At 39.3% G+C, this 16,295-nt stretch overlaps 2 protein-coding genes across 2 annotated transcripts; one reads left to right on the plus strand and one right to left on the minus strand.

Moving 5' to 3' along the window:
- Window positions 1-1,185: 1,185 nt before the first annotated feature.
- LOC144019363 (ATP synthase F(1) complex subunit alpha, mitochondrial) lies at window positions 1,186-7,712 on the plus strand. Its single transcript, XM_077522390.1, has 11 exons — window positions 1,186-1,352; window positions 1,804-1,879; window positions 2,544-2,713; window positions 2,946-3,119; window positions 3,202-3,368; window positions 4,693-4,993; window positions 5,077-5,301; window positions 5,373-5,480; window positions 6,840-6,984; window positions 7,067-7,217; window positions 7,297-7,712. Exons 1-11 carry the CDS (start codon window positions 1,293-1,295, stop codon window positions 7,373-7,375), a joined length of 1,656 nt encoding a protein of 551 aa, XP_077378516.1. The 5' UTR covers window positions 1,186-1,292; the 3' UTR covers window positions 7,376-7,712.
- A 2,701-nt stretch (window positions 7,713-10,413) lies between these two features.
- Window positions 10,414-15,366, minus strand: LOC144019142 (phospholipid phosphatase 1-like). Its single transcript, XM_077521990.1, has 6 exons — window positions 15,055-15,366; window positions 13,897-14,048; window positions 13,494-13,774; window positions 12,573-12,630; window positions 11,739-11,915; window positions 10,414-11,530 (listed from the first exon to the last, which is right to left on the minus strand). Exons 1-6 carry the CDS (start codon window positions 15,110-15,112, stop codon window positions 11,405-11,407), a joined length of 852 nt encoding a protein of 283 aa, XP_077378116.1. The 5' UTR covers window positions 15,113-15,366; the 3' UTR covers window positions 10,414-11,404.
- Between the last annotated feature and the right edge of the window lie 929 nt (window positions 15,367-16,295).

Below are 16,295 nucleotides of genomic sequence, written 5' to 3' on the forward strand. Positions count from 1 at the left end.
AATGGACTCGATGTACTGCCTGATTTTTCAATGGAAAGCACAAAATACGTTTTCCTATGTAAGAATTTACATTTATGGATGTCAAATTTAGCCATAAGTATAAGATTTATGAGCGGTAGGTCTACATCTTTCCAAAACCGTTCAAAATCTCCATCAATCGTTTCAGCAATAAATTTACAGATGTCACTCCAAAAGCTTTGGACAAAGGAGCAGAGCCAAAATAAATGAGTCACAGTTTCGACCTTCAAATAACAGAAAGTGCACTTCTCATCAATATTTTTTTTGAATCTTTCAACAATATGACCATTTGAGGGGTAAAACCTATGAATTATTTTAAAAGAAATGTCTCTAATTTTATTAACAAATAATTGGGTAACAGCCAGACTCTTTTGCAGTGTGTGTTCCACATATTTATTCCAGTATGACGTCACATATGTAACCGTCACAACTTCGCTTTTGAACAAAGACCTAATAAGTTTGTTGTTCTTGCTGTTGTTGCAGGATAAGCAAATCTTCCCATTTGTAGTGTCAGTCAACGATGGCAAGGTTAATGACTGGGTTGCCACTCTCCATTGTGACCTAAATAACATACAATACCAGGCGAGATTGCCCCAAAGACATTTGCATAGTCTCTCGTGACACAGGAAAATTATATTCTTGTAGAAATTCACTGTAGGAATAAAGATGACCAGCAACAACTGAGCAACAAGTATAATGTTATTATTAAACCACTGTTCAATAAAAAGGAATTTGTGCATTAGTAAAATGTCCTTGTTGTTCCAAATATAATATTTGTGAGACGTGAAATTATGCTTGTAAACAAGAGTCCACCATGCAAGGAAGGCCTGCCGGTGAAAAGAAGACATTTTAATCGTAAATTTTGTCAATATTATAGTTACAGGCCAAAAAAATTGTATACCTCCCAGTTTTTACATAATATGGAAGGGTATCCATTCCATATAGAGTTATGGTTCTTAATGTTTTGTTTAAAGTGACTAAATCTGAAAAATATAGCCCCCCCCCCCTCCCCCCCCTTTCCATAGTCATTCGTTAGAACAGATTTCTTCACATGGAGTTTATGCACAGTATACAGTATATATATTTCCATTTTGCTGACGTTGCTTGCAGTACGATAACTATCGCGAAGGGGGGCGGTATTGAGCTGAGTCTGTAATCGAGGCGGATTTTCCAGATTTGTAGAAGAAGAGTTCATTCAGCCATTACTGTACGTTCTCCCTCAGCCAGGTCGAAGCCGCTAGTGGTGGAGGACAGGTCATTACCGAACAAGCGAAATGTTATCCGTGCGCGTTGCAGCAGCGTTGGCCAGGACCCTGCCTAGAAGGGCTGGATTAGTAAGTCCTTCATTTTAATAAACCATTTTGCTTAAATGTTACCTACTCCTTCATTAAATGTACGCGTAAACTTTGCACGCGTGAAGGGTAACGCCGAGTAAATGTCAACGTAGCGGGCCTCGTGCTAACGCGACATCGACTTAAAATGCTTTATAAATTGTCTTCCGATTATTTTCGTTAATTTCTGTCTTTCGCTTTATGTGTTGTAATTGTGCGATTGTGTTGATGTTGTCCTTGTGACAGCGGCTGTGTTCCGTGCTAGTGTTAGCACGCGAGCTAACGTAGCTGCTCGTTAGCAACTCATTCAACCACGCTTTGAAGGTCAGCTAGCCTGATAGCCGTCGACGGGACGTTGCGCCGTCTTTATTGCACGGTCTGCAATGCATAGCTGGAAAATAGTTGGCGTCATATTTATTTACAAGTAAATTAGTATGGTTCAATTCTATTTCAGGTGTCCAAGGCTCTGCCAGCTGCCTGCGTTGGGGTCAACCACCTCCACACACAGAGACCATGGCTGCAGAAGACTGGTAAGAAATGAAATAAGAAAAATATACCTTTTAAGGTCACCTGTCTTTGTGTTTCTGACCTTAAATTTTTGCTAGGGCTGGGTATTTCTGCCTAAAATCTATTTTCACAAAACAGAAAAATCAGTTTGTTTGTTCTTGCTCATACAAATGGTAAATTTAACAATATTAAAAAGTCAAAACATTTTGGGAAAGAAAAAAAACTTTGGCCAAAACATGAATATAAACAATAATCCTTAAAGTTTTGAATGGTTAACAATTTAACATAATAAAATGAGCTGTCAAGCTCCATGGCTAGTTGCCGGCCCTCTCATTCAATCATGTAGAGTTACACATGTGAGTTCCTTGCAAGCTACATATCTTGTGTTTAAAGTTCCCAACATTTTTTATTTTTTTTTTAAGTTCATGGACGGGTCAGAAAAGTCAAAGCTGTGACCAAGTTGGCTCGCTCACTGGCCTTTTTGTAAACTAGCTCCTCTAAGCTATGAATGTGGAGGGCAGGCAGTGAATGATGTTGGGTGCATACTTTGAAAATAAAATAAAATGGCTATAAACGCAAATGAATCGATTTAGTCACCCAGCTGTTTTGAATGAGCACTAACAGCTCAAATGTTAAGCTACAATGACCTTGAAGATTGATGTTGACACTCTATTTTGTTTACAAAAGGCACGGCCGAGGTGTCCTCAATCCTGGAGGAGAAGATCATGGGAGCAGACACCTCTGCCGACCTGGAGGAGACTGGCCGCGTGCTGTCCATCGGTGATGGTATCGCCAGGGTTTACGGTCTAAGGAATGTCCAGGCGGAAGAGATGGTGGAGTTCTCGTCTGGACTCAAAGTACGTGTGGACGGACGCATTGTAAAGCATAAGCAAAGGCACATGAGAAAATTCTTTCTCTACTTAACTGATGATTGATTAGGGCTGACCAATTTTGAGAAAAAAAAAATAATTCTCCCACACCCATATTGTTTTGCCCCTGAAATTGTATACAAATTTGCATCCGGCTTGATACTTAAGGCCGGTCCATATCGCGACATTTTAGTCATCTACTTTGTTTCTGACCCGCCAGGGAATGTCTCTGAACTTGGAGCCTGACAACGTTGGCGTGGTGGTGTTCGGTAATGACAAACTTATCAAGGAAGGCGACATCGTGAAGAGGACCGGCGCCATCGTGGACGTTCCCGTCGGCGAAGAGCTGCTCGGCCGTGTGGTGGACGCTCTGGGAAACGCCATTGATGGAAAGGTCAATAAAGCCACTAAATAGTTCATCTAATTTTAAGAATTCATAAAAGTGGGTCCTAAGTGGGACTTTTGCTTCTCCACAGGGTCCTCTGGGTTCTAGCACACGTAGGCGTGTTGGTCTGAAGGCTCCGGGTATCATTCCGCGTATTTCTGTGAGGGAGCCCATGCAGACTGGTATCAAGGCCGTGGATAGCCTGGTGCCCATTGGCAGAGGCCAGCGTGAGCTCATCATTGGTGACAGGCAGACTGGGTGAGTATAGCCTTAAAATACATTTCATTCACTATGGCCATTTGAATGCATTTCTTTTATTTGTTGAGTAATTGAATGTCGGGCTGAACGGTTAATTGCATTTGCAAATAAATTGCAGTTTGACAAAACGCGATTACGCAATCATGAAAATTTTTAAATGCTTATTGAAACGGAGCAGAAGGAGAGAGAGGGGGAGCAGAAATGTCACCGCTGTAACTATAGCCTGGCGCCTTAAGTGCATGTAATTTTGGTGAGTTTTTGTCATGCCCTGGGAGGAGTACCTAACATGTTTAATTCTCTTGGTTTTACAACAACATTTCACTGTTGTGAGTTATGACTTTTGAGCTGTCGTAATGTTGCACGTTTTTTAAACTGAATGCGGCAGCGGCTGATAAATTTGAGTTGTCCTATATTTTGAGGCTAAATATGTCTGTATGTGTTCATATGTTATTCGATTTCATGAATGAAAATTAGGACTGACGAAATTATTGCTCGTCACCGTCATTTAGGTGCTGCAGCCTCTTTTAATGTACATGTGTTTGTAGCGTTAGTGAACTAATCAGGCCAAGCGGTGAACAAACAACTCTTTTAATGACAATTTGCAAGTAACTGTTGGCCGTAACACGCAAAACACAACAGCTCAGAACGCGCTTAGATTACCAAAACAAAAGTTTGTGTTGCCTTCATGGTCCGTCCAGACCATGGGAAACTACCCAACCCGCGACACACCCACAAGGATTGCTACAGAATGCTCGTGGTTTTTGAAATGAAATCAGAAAATGTCTGCGATTGGCTGGCAACCAGTTCAGGGTGTACCCCACCTACTGCCCGAAGCCACCTGGGATAGGTTCCAGCACCCCCTTGTGAGGAACAAGCGGTTAAGAAAATGGATGGATGGATATATCAGAAAATGTTACATCATATAAGCAGGTATATTTTTACTTTGCCTACACTTTAGTATGTGTGAGTTTACCAACTGGAGATTGCCAGGTTTTTAAAAAAAAATATGTATATTGAATTTATTTATTGATAAATGAAGTGTTTTAAAAAGTGCAGTGTTTTTATGTCATGTTTCATCAACATGAAAAGTTGAAGTGGTAAATTATAACTAACCGTATAAATGTAGTAGAAAAATAACAGTGATAAGAATAATGTGTGCTGTGATAAGAGTAACCCAACTTGGGAGATTTTCAAAATATGAGCCTAGATTTTGGCCAATAAAAGCCTCAGCTTTCGCTTAGCTTTATGCTAATCAACAAGGCGAAACGCTATTCACATGCTAATAGTTAGCATCAATTGTCGTAATTGTTGCTACCCTATGCAGCAAAACCGCCATTGCCATCGACACCATCATCAACCAGAAACGCTTCAACGAGGGCACGGACGAGAAGAAGAAGCTGTACTGCATCTACGTGGCCATCGGCCAGAAGAGGTCCACCGTGGCCCAGCTGGTGAAGAGGCTGACGGATGCCGACGCCATGAAGTACACCATCGTGGTGTCGGCCACCGCCTCGGATGCGGCGCCCCTGCAGTACCTGGCCCCGTACTCTGGCTGCTCCATGGGCGAGTACTTCCGCGACAACGGCAAGCACGCCCTCATCATCTACGACGATCTGTCCAAACAGGTGCGCAGATAAGACAAAAGTGTTGGAGTCCGGTGAGGAGTTCTTCAGAACGGCGGCTCTCTGACTTTTCGGCTCTTTCTTAGGCCGTAGCCTACCGTCAGATGTCCCTGCTGCTGCGTCGTCCCCCCGGTCGCGAGGCCTACCCCGGCGATGTCTTCTACCTGCACTCCCGTCTGCTGGAGAGAGCCGCCAAGATGAACGACAACTTTGGCGGCGGCTCCCTCACCGCTCTGCCCGTCATCGAGACCCAGGCCGGCGACGTGTCCGCCTACATCCCCACCAACGTCATCTCCATCACTGACGGACAGGTACGTCTCCTGATGTCACGTTAGTTTTTTTGCTGGTCCAAGCGGTAACGTTGACCCCACTTCTGCTGTAGATCTTCTTGGAGACCGAGCTCTTCTACAAGGGTATCCGGCCCGCCATTAACGTGGGTCTGTCTGTGTCCAGAGTGGGTTCAGCTGCCCAGACCAGAGCCATGAAGCAGGTTAATAAACACCATTCATGAAACAATACAGGACTGTCTCAGAAAATTAGAATATTGTGAGAAAGTCCATTATTTTCTGTAATGCAATTAAATAAGCAAAAATGCCATACATTCTGGTTTCATTACAAATCAACTGAAATATTGCAAGCCTTTTATTGTTTTAATATTGCTGATTGTTGCTTTTTTTTTTACTTAGTCTGAGGAAATATTCAAATATTTTTAGATAGGATATTTGAGTTTTGTTTAAGCTGTAAGCCATAATCAGCAATATTAAAATAATGAAAAGGCTTGCAATATTTCAGTTGATTTGTAATGAATCCAGAATGTATGGCATTTTTGCTTATTTAATTGCATTACAGAAAATAATGGACTTTCTCACAATATTCTAATTTTCTGAGACAGTCTTGTATGATAGTTCTCATTTAGTAGTACAAAATAGGATGGTTGTTATTATTATTATTATTATTATTATTATTATTAAAAACTCAGGCCTGCGATTGGCTGGCAACCAGTTCAGGGTGTACTACTGCCTGAAGCTGGCTGGGATAGGCTCCAGCACCCCCCATGACCCTTGTGAGGACTAAGCGGTCAAGAAAATGGATAGATGAATAAAAACTCAGAATTTAAAAAAAATATCACCAGTTGTTTCCCCCAGATATATTTTTTTAATGAATTTGTTTAAACTATTTATATATATTAAAAAAATAAAAATAAAAAAAATAAACAGGATTTTCTTTTTCTTTTTTTTTTAAATCTGCCTTTTTTTGTTGTTGTTGGATTGTTACCCTTTTTTTTTCAAATTTATTTTTTAATCTGGAATTTTTTTGGGGGAAAGGGGGGGGGTTAGAATTGGGAATAAAATAGGATTAGAAAAAAATATTTTTATTTTTATTTTTTAATTCAAAAAAGGATGAGTCGTGTTGGATTTATTTTTAAATTGAAATTGGCTTCAAGGTGTATTTGAAATTCTATGTTTGTTTTTTTTAATGTCAACATTAGGGTTTAAAAAAATCTGGATTATTAAATTACATGGCGGATTTCTTTTTTTTAAATTAAAATGTAGAGTTTGAAATCAATTAAGAAAATGGTTTAAAAATTAACTGGTCGATTTGTTTATAAATTTTAACAAGTTGAAGTAGTAAATGCATGACAACCTGTGGTCGTCATTCAGATATTTAGGGCCTGATTTGACTTTAAAATAAATTAAATAGCGCATAACTGAAGTCTTTTGGTGGCGTTTTTGGCTCATTTATGATAATTGTCATAATTACAATCTTTTTTTTTCCAATTTTTAAGTTGAATTAACCCTTTTTAAGATGCAAAATTGTTTTCCCTCCCCCTAACATTGTAACATTGTAGGTTGCCGGTACCATGAAGCTGGAGCTGGCTCAATACCGTGAGGTGGCCGCGTTTGCCCAGTTCGGCTCCGATCTGGATGCCGCCACCCAGCAGCTCCTCAACAGAGGCGTCAGGCTGACGGAGCTGCTCAAGCAGGGACAGTACTGTGAGTGATGGCAAAATGACTTCCCCTAACTGCCTCTTTTGGCTCAATCGGTCCCTTAATGTCTCTCGTATTTGCCCTCCAGCCCCCATGGCCATTGAGGAGCAGGTGACAGTCATCTACGCCGGCGTCAGGGGGCACCTAGACAAAATGGAGCCCAGCAAGATCACAAAGTTCGAGAAGGCTTTCCTGCAGCACATTCTGAGCCAGCAGCAAGACCTGCTCGCTGCAATCAGGTATGATTCCTTGTTTTCGCAAATGAGCATGTTAATATTTGACATTAAACGTATTAAAACCTCAATGTTTACATTTCAGGGCTGATGGCAAGATCTCAGAGGCATCTGATGCCAAACTGAAGCAGATAGTTCTGAACTTCCTGTCCAGTTTTGAGTGAGCGGGTCCAGCACTTGAGTCAATCTTCAGGACCCCTCACCATTATGTATGTGAACATGCTCAACGCCAAAACCTCCATGTACAGATCTGTCCCAATAAAATTTTGCAAAGCTCCCGAGCTGTAAATGTATTCTGATTGGAACAGACAAATTCTACAATACACGTGGATCATTTCAAAACATTAGTGACGATTGCCGCTGTTCACTGTAGTAATCTAGGGGGAAGCAAGTGTCCGTTTGTTTGTTTGGCTCCTTTTGCTGTTTAAAGTATGTAAGGATCCATGTCAAGGTGGAGTCAATTGTTTAATATGATAATAATAAATTGTGTAACAAATGAAAGTGGTTTTGTATTGTCTCTTTTTGAGCGCTTGAAGGTTGTGTGTATGACCCAGAAGTTAAAAAAAAGTTACCTTGTGGATTGCTTCATTTTGGCATTTTGTCCAGCAGGTGGCAGCACGCATACAACAAACCCACAAACATGCTCATCAATCGTTAGGATTTACAATTTAAATATTTTTATAAAGGTAAATGGTTTGGTCACATCATTAGGTACACCTACACTATTACAATGGATGGGACAAGAAGATATGTTTTGCACGGCAGTAATACAACTACAGTAAGAAACTCAGTACCTCTGTTGGGGTTTATTTCAGCACTCAAGCTAAAAAAGTGAAAGGCGTACATGTTTTTCAAACTCAGGAAAATGCTTTTTATAAGGTCAAGTCAGGGCTATTTTTATATTAGAAATAATTTTGATAAGTAACATCAATTTCAGATTAACTTTGGAGTTAGCTGAGCAAAAACATTCCCAAATTTAAAAATTGATTGCAATGAATGTCAAAAAATAGTTAATACTTCAGTTAGACTGTGCATTGGAAGCTATCACAATGAATGTCTGCCTGGCATGAATGAAGTGAGTCATATGGCATAGAGTGACGAGCTGCAGTCATGAGTGCAATTGTGACACCAGGAGAGATCTCCCAAGGAGCAGCAGGAGCACATGACCACACAGAGATGCTTCATACGCACGATGAATGAGTCGTCTCACAACGCACTTAGTAACCGTATCAACCATTCGGCACTTAAATTTAATTAGCAGTTCCACTGGGCCAGCACAGTTGAACAACAATAGACATGACCCAGGAATTGACTCAGCTGGTGAATAAGTCATATTCGGCCAGAATACTTGAGAGCGACAAGTGTGTGACATCTAATCGTGTTTCTTAGTGTACTGTGAAGAATCCCTGCAAAATGCGCTCCAAAGTGGCCACATCAGCAAAAAAACAACACACACACTAGAAAAAAAAAAAAAAAAAAAAAGTCTCCACTTCTCTCTGTGTTGTATGGGCACTCAGGGTCGACAACGAGGCGCTCTAAAGTGGCCACGTAAGCCCAAAGTCCTTCCTTTTTGCTGACTGTCAAGTCAAATTTGAAAAAAGAAAAACTCCATATTTTCTGCAAGATGAACATACACTAATGGTTGATAACGAGGCACTCTAAAGTGCATCAACTGTGCTGTTTTAGCCACATCCAAAAATCAGGAAAACTAAAATGGTGAAAAACAGTTTTTGGCTAAATCGCCGTACTGGGTAGTAAATATTTCTCAGTTTGCTTCTGCTATTTTCAGCAATTATCTTCAATTTGTATTTAGAAACACATCTCACTTCACAGGATATTTTAGAACTTAAAAAAATAATCATTTATGTATATACAATTTTTAGTTCACTTTTGTGTGCAGTGCATTTTCAATGAATCAGCAGTTTTTTCTTATAGTGATTTAAAAGCTGTGAGATGGCATATTACAGTGACTTCCATTAAATATACTGTATATATTTTAAAGAATATATAAAAAGCTCGTTTTTAATCTTGGTCGTGATGTTGGTACATGGAGAAGTATTTGGGGCACAGGAAATGGAACTGAAATGAACATATTGGGCCAGGAATTGTTGATTCGCATGAAATTTGGATCCCTGTTCTGCCAACATAATTAGGTTTCACTTCAATATTCCGTCTCCATTTTATCCCACATACTTTTTATGCTTATGTTGTCTTTTCTGCTTTACACGCAAAATGTCTGTGTTTGTCAGCTCATTCAAAGTGCTTATTCACCCCCGGCCTATACAGCATTATTAGGTTCACCTTCAAAACAGTTAGATTCAATACAATAATATATTGTGCCTTTACAAAAATGTCCACTTTTGACTGACATTCAACAATATTTGAATTAGTGTGATTGCAGTTTTACCACCATTTTATACGGAGCGGTTTTTGACATTTTCCCCTGGTTTGTAACAAAAGTAAAAACCTACGCACCCGAATACTAATTGTAAAGGTTTTGTATGATTAATAATAATTAATGAAGCTATTAAATCAGATACTAATTTAAATTGTTTATGTACACAATTATTTTTCCGTCCACCAGGTGACACTAACAAACAACTTCCTGTTTCCTTAATATAAAAGCGTTGATGCAAACACTCAGCAGTTACGCAGACGTGCGTTTACTTCAAGTGTTGCCCAACTGATTTTCACAACATCCGTCGCAGTTGTAAGAGCTTTATTGTGTGCAATAGCTGAAAGTTGACTTTCTTGGTGACACGTACATCAGTTCCATCTTGTAGACCTGAAATCACTCATGAGAGCGAAGAACTTCAAAGTGGTTTCTGTGGTTGGCTCACTGATGTGAACCCTTAGAGGCTATTGTTGCATGTTTGCATTTCAAAGATAAGCTAGTTTCAGTACGTCTGCAAGATACACTCACCAGACTCGCCATTAGGTTAATTTAAGATGATAAATATTCTGCTTTAAACATAATAATTAATAAATAAATATAGGCCTATAAGCTTAACAGGTTAGGGAGTCCTGCAGTTCTTTTGTTGTCCTGTGTTCTTTGTGACCTTGATGAGATTTAGCTGTGACTTTCTATTCTATTCTTCTTTCCAGCTTCTCTGACATCTTTTGGCTGACTTCCATTTTCCCCAAAAAATGATGATCTAGTTTATTTATGATTCAAAAAAGGCAAATAAACCCCCCGCATGTATGACAGTGAGAAAACGCATTAGTTTTATTTCTCACATTCTCAATAGCACTGTTTACATCAGAGGTGAGCAACCTACGACCCGTGGGCAAGTCATGGCCTCGTGACGGTGGAAGCGTTCTATCTGGCCCGCCATGTAATTCTTAAAACAAGCAAAATCTTAGAGAGATTGTGCTAAAAAGCAAATATATCAAACACAATATTATCAAAATGCCTTTGATATTTAATAATAAACATGATCATATTATTTCATGAATTTAGGATGGTCCTTCATTGGAACACTAAAAACTGAAAAGGCTGCCCACCCGTGATTAGGGTATCTTTATGAAACAAGTTTGAATAAAATGGGAAAAACATACACACACGACATTGACATTGCAGTAAGGCAATAAATGAATGAATGGAAAATACATCCACATAATACAGTATATCTGAGTTGTCAAATTTAAAGGAGACAAAATGGAATGTAGACGTGTTTTTATGCAAATAAAGTGGGTTTCACCTTCCTGAGTTTTGTCAGGCGCACAAATTAGCATTCGCTAACAGTGTTTGCTAACAGTGTTTGCCTCTGATTAGCGGCACTTTGTCGTCGGCAAAATGGAGGTACGTGGCGCGGGGTGTTTAAAGTGTTGGACATGTGGTTAAGCATTCTTGTAAAGGTTATAGTACATTTTAGGTTCATCCCTAAATTTCAGCCAAAAAACAAAGAAACCTTTTCTGAATGTTTTTCATACTGTATGTCCGCCTTTAGGACAGTGGAGGTTTTTCAAGGTGCCAGGCTCTCCCCACAAGCCTGCTTGCAGCGAGCACACAAGACTCCCATTATATTCACAGCAAATGGAATTTCATTCCTCCGTGACACACCTCATATACTGCATCCACCTCATGGCACACTGTTGTAAAGAGTCACTCACATCAAGATTCAAAACTCTTTGTATCACAGTAAAGTGCACGTGCATAATAATAATTGCTGTTACACTCTTGCCGGGGTGGTTCAGTCCGTGCTCCCATAGTGGTTGGAATTGGGTGGGCTCTCGTGTAAACTGGTGTGCTGGTCTCCTTCCTCCTGGGACACGCCCACCTCAAGGGACTGCTGGAAGAAGTTGGACACGCAGAACACCTGCAGGACGATTTGTGTTATTCCAAGTCTCCAATATAACAGTAGAGCTCACAAAAGTACTTACACTTGATCTGAACTCAAGTAGATGTACAGATAATTGTATAAAAAAAAAAGACAAAAGTACTGATTTTAGTTTTGTACTGGAAAAAAAAAAAAGTACAGATCTGAAATGCACTTAAGTACAAAAGTGGCGTGGGGTGAAACTCACAGTAAAGGAGGCCACAGCGCCGCCCTGCAGGAGGCCGGCGAGCACGTCGGTCCAGTGGTGCTTGTAGTCGGACACGCGGGACAGAGCCACGTAGATGGCGGTGGCGAGCAGGAAGAACTGCGCGGTGGGCCGCAGCAGCCTCGCCCACTTGGCCTTCAGCCTGGCGTGGATGTAGAGCTGGCGACGGCAGAAAAATATTTCATTGCTTTACATGTAGATATATATTGGCAGTTAGATAGTCAGTAGTGCCTTCATTTATTGATTTTTTTTTTATTTTTTTTATTTTAGTTTGTTTTTTTTCTGGCTTTTTGCGAAATGATAGGACAGCTGAATTTTGGACAGGAAGCGACAGAGAGCACAGGAGAGAGAGAAATCCACTCTTTTTGTTAGCATATTATTATTTTACCTGCTATTGTAGGCGTTCTCTCTTCAGCATCTGTCTAATGTCTATATTGGGGCATGAGGTGCTAACAAATTGGCCTTAACGGGATCACACAAATGATTAGATGGCTAAATGTTAGCATGCTGACTGTCAGAATTTCCATCTCGATTGGAATCAGAATTGAAATTATTCCACAGGTCAGCATGTTGTTGTTGTTTGCTGGGCTAATTGGCATTTGTAACCCAAAAATACCAATCGAAAAAAAAAAAAAAACTGTGTTCACAAGTAATGCTCTCTAAGCTGTTACAGAAAGACCACACAAGAGATAAAAGATGAAGAAAAAGTCAGGCAGATTACACTAAGGAAATTGGTGTAACACAGGACATGCCCCAAAATACGAACCACTATTGAAAAATGGATTCTTATGTTAAATACAAAAACAGTTTACTTACAACAAGAAACAACATGCAGTACATGGAGAATGAAGAATGACCGGAGTAGAAGGACAGCCTGCAAAATACGAGAAAAAATAAATAAAAAATAAGCTGTCAACAAAAACGTAATAATGAAATATGCACATAATATACAAACACACTGATACAGAATATTAAATACAATATGTACTTTAAAAATATATTAATCTAGAAGTGAGTTATTGGGACTTTAAATTACATTTTATTGCCTCTTCCATTTCTATATAAACTAAATGCAAGAGAATATTGGCCTTACATAATTCTTTTCATATTTATATCATAACTGTCCAACAAGAAGCATGCATCTCCAAGTATAGTAAGGTTTTATTTATTTTTATTCTCTCCCTATAACAAAAAAATACAATATTTTTTCATCTTTTAGATTAAAAAAAATTATAAAAAAGGAAAACTCATTAGAAAAACTGAAATTACTGCGTACAATTTTCTATAGACAATAAATAATATTTTAATGTTATTTCTACATGTTTTATATGACCACTTTTATGTCTCTAAAATTTATTAAAATTACAATTACAGCAATTCATTTTTTTTAAAACAAACTAATAAGAGACCTTTCGGGGTGAACAAAGTACAGTATGTAACGTAAAATATAATGCAAACTAGGCATTCTATATTATCATGTTCCGATGGGACAATATGAGGTTTACTGGTCAGAAATGATGAGCCATACCACAACAAACAGCATAATAGGGTATTTCCATATAATATGTTCATAAAGTTAAAAAACAAAATGTTTTTAAATGTTGTTTAATTAAATGTATGATTATTATTATTATTATTATTATTATTATTATTATTATTATTATTATTATTATTATTATTATGACTAATTTCTGTTACTTGCCGTAAGAGTGTGACAGTGAAGTGATATATTTGTACCTGGCTTCATCCACCAGGAACTGGTCACCTGTACAGGTGAAGTTCTCCACATATCCTCCGGCTTTGCAGTTGATGCGATCCCACCGCGGCTTGCACACGGCCAGGAAGTGCGGCCGCAGACGCCCCACGGAGTATTTGGCGATGTCCGTCAGCGACTGGCTGGCCGCCGCCCCAAACAAGTAGCAGCCCACGGCCTTGTACACACACGCTGTGTACTTGTGGCCGAGCATCTTGCTCTTGATGCGGGACAGGTAGACGGAAAGACACTCACCACAGATGATCTAGAAAGAAAGCGAGAGAGAGAGAGAGAGAGAGAGAGAGAGAGAGAGAGAGAGAGAGAGAGAGAGAGAGAGAGGATGGATGCCACCTAAAGGATGATAATCGCAGACTTTTTCGTGCTTACAACAATGAGCGTAAAGGGGATCATGACCCCCCCAAGGAGCTGGTAGGAAATGGTGTCCTCTTTGAGGGGGTAGCGGATGGACTCGTCGTCGCAGAAGAAGCCTCGTTTGAAGGGCCTGTGCCGAGGAGTGAGGATGAAGAAGGGGAGTCCCACTGGTGGTGGAGGAGAGGAGACACAAACATGGATGGTAAATCACTTTTAGTAGGAAATTAAGATTAAAATTTAAAGGTGATTGTTCATGCAATCATATATGGAAGCAGAAACACTTTTTTAAAAGAAAGTAAAAATAAATTAAAAAAAAGGATTAATACAGCTCTGTACTGTCTGAATCACAGACAACAGTGCAGATGTACCGAAAGTGGCTTGTGAGCATGTCTGACTAGATATAAATGATGTCACCACTGCATCGCCTGATAGTCTTCCAGACAACACTGAGACTCAATAATGACACAAACCCTTGAGTGTGACTTTGGAGGCGAACAATCAAATCTTTTATTTCGAAATTACTCTATTAAATTACGCTTGATTTCCAATGCGTTGGCTTTCATTAACTGATATTTCACAATACAGTCAAGTCAGGGAAGGGAGTTTAGTACTACTGCAGGCCTCTTTCACTTTATAGACGATGACACAGATATTCTACTTCAAATGACTCCTGTGTTCGTAATTTAGTGATTCAGTGATATTACCCAACATCTGAAGACAGGCTGGAAAACTAGACGACATGACTAAACAGCAAAGTACGCCTCTACAAATACAAATGAAGGAAATAACACTATTAGTCACATGGAACAAAACTACCTGTTTTGGATGCAAAGGGAACATTGCAGAGTCAGTGCATCTATTCTGTTGGTGCTGCAGCTTTCTTGTGATTGATTACAAAGCAAATACAGTAGTGGACTAAAAATAAAATTTTGGGCTGGAAAACTCACACACAGGCACATACAGAGTGGAACTTTTCCATCTGCCTGTCTGCAATTCCCCACATCAAGCTTACCAGTGTGTATACACGCAGTTAATAATTTAATAATAACGCCAATAACTTAATAACGGCGTACATTAAGAATGTACTGGTGAAATGGTAGTTTTGTCTAAAACACGTTGCTGTATAAATAAGAATAGAGGAAAAGGTAAGTTAATGAGTGATCATTCACATACCGAGTATGACACAAGTAACGTCCAGCAGGATGTATGCAATTCCAGAAACTTCAAACATGTTGTCTTCTTTTTGTTATAAATAAAAAAATAATAATAATAAAACGAATAAAATTCCTTTAGCTCCGACTGTCTTAATCTATACAAAACACCACATTCATGGTGCAATCCGACCAAAAGCGCGGAGCTTTCATTAAACACGAAAACAAAAGTCACGCAGCTCGCCCGTCCATGCTTGGACAGCTTCAAGGCCGTCAGTTGTCCTGCAGTCGGAGCATCTTTACACCGCCGCGTTTGAGTAGAACTCAACCGGTGTGCGGCAGATTCGCAGAAGCCTTCCGTTGTGATTAATGATGCCTTCAAGTTTGACTGGGAAATAACAGAAACGTTACATTTAAATTAGAAAAAGAAGACACACACGGGATATTTTAATGTACTACGTGACAAAAAAAAAGTACTGAGGTTATCAATTCCTGTTCTGCGTCCCTATTTTTATTTATTTTTTTACGTCGAACAAATAGAAGAAAATATTGTATTTAGGTTTATATTTCCCGAGGTACACTGGAGGCAGCATTGAACAAGGAAGTGGTGGAATGTGGAGTAGCCAATCAAGTGCCAATCCTGCCCTCGGACGATGGCGACAACGAGGCCCCGCTCTCCTCGCCTGTCACTCATTCTGAGCTACTAATGAGGTTTAGAGGAGTCGCAGTGTTATTAGAAAACGTGCAAAGACTGCACTTTGTTTGATTGGATTTCACCTCGAGGGGATTCCATGCGTGGTTCCCATTGTCTTCTGCACTATGTCTTTCAAATACAAAAGAGGCACTAAGTTTACGACGGAGTTTGATTTTGTTATTCGGAATGCGGCTAAATAGCATTAAAAATCATTATTGCGATAAATTGGAGTATACGATAAAAATACTTCTGGTCCATAATTGTATTTAAAAAAAGCACGTTTACTGTATAAGTAAACATAAACCAAAGAAAATTAAAAATTCTTAAAACTACCAATATAGTTTCAGCGTCACCTATTAACATGTCTAATGCTAATAAACAAAATGCCAAAGAAAGGCTAATGAATCGCAGTGTTGTTTCAGTGTTATGGTGTTATAATCCTCTCAGGAAATGCTACTTGAAAACATATGAATAATAGATTTCTGAATATTGTACAATACAGTACATAATACATGTTTGAAGATAATTGCTGAAGTATGCCAAGACTGAGAACTATGTATAGTGCACGA

The sequence above is a fragment of the Festucalex cinctus genome, chromosome 5 (genome assembly GCF_051991245.1).
Source record: "Festucalex cinctus isolate MCC-2025b chromosome 5, RoL_Fcin_1.0, whole genome shotgun sequence".
Classification (NCBI taxonomy): Eukaryota; Metazoa; Chordata; class Actinopteri; order Syngnathiformes; family Syngnathidae; genus Festucalex; species Festucalex cinctus.

Coding starts and splice junctions, on each gene's coding strand:
- LOC144019142 (XM_077521990.1), bottom strand. CDS start 15,112: ATGTTTGAAGTTTCTGGAATTGCATACATCCTGCTGGACGTTACTTGT. Junction 13,775..13,896: donor TCCCCTTTACGCTCATTGTT/GTAAGCACGAAA, acceptor CTTTCTTTCTAG/ATCATCTGTGGTGAGTGTCT. Junction 11,916..12,572: donor ACTGCATGTTGTTTCTTGTT/GTAAGTAAACTG, acceptor TGCCGTCGCCAG/CTCTACATCCACGCCAGGCT.
- LOC144019363 (XM_077522390.1), top strand. CDS start 1,293: ATGTTATCCGTGCGCGTTGCAGCAGCGTTGGCCAGGACCCTGCCTAGA. Junction 3,120..3,201: donor GAAACGCCATTGATGGAAAG/GTCAATAAAGCC, acceptor GCTTCTCCACAG/GGTCCTCTGGGTTCTAGCAC. Junction 3,369..4,692: donor ATTGGTGACAGGCAGACTGG/GTGAGTATAGCC, acceptor TACCCTATGCAG/CAAAACCGCCATTGCCATCG.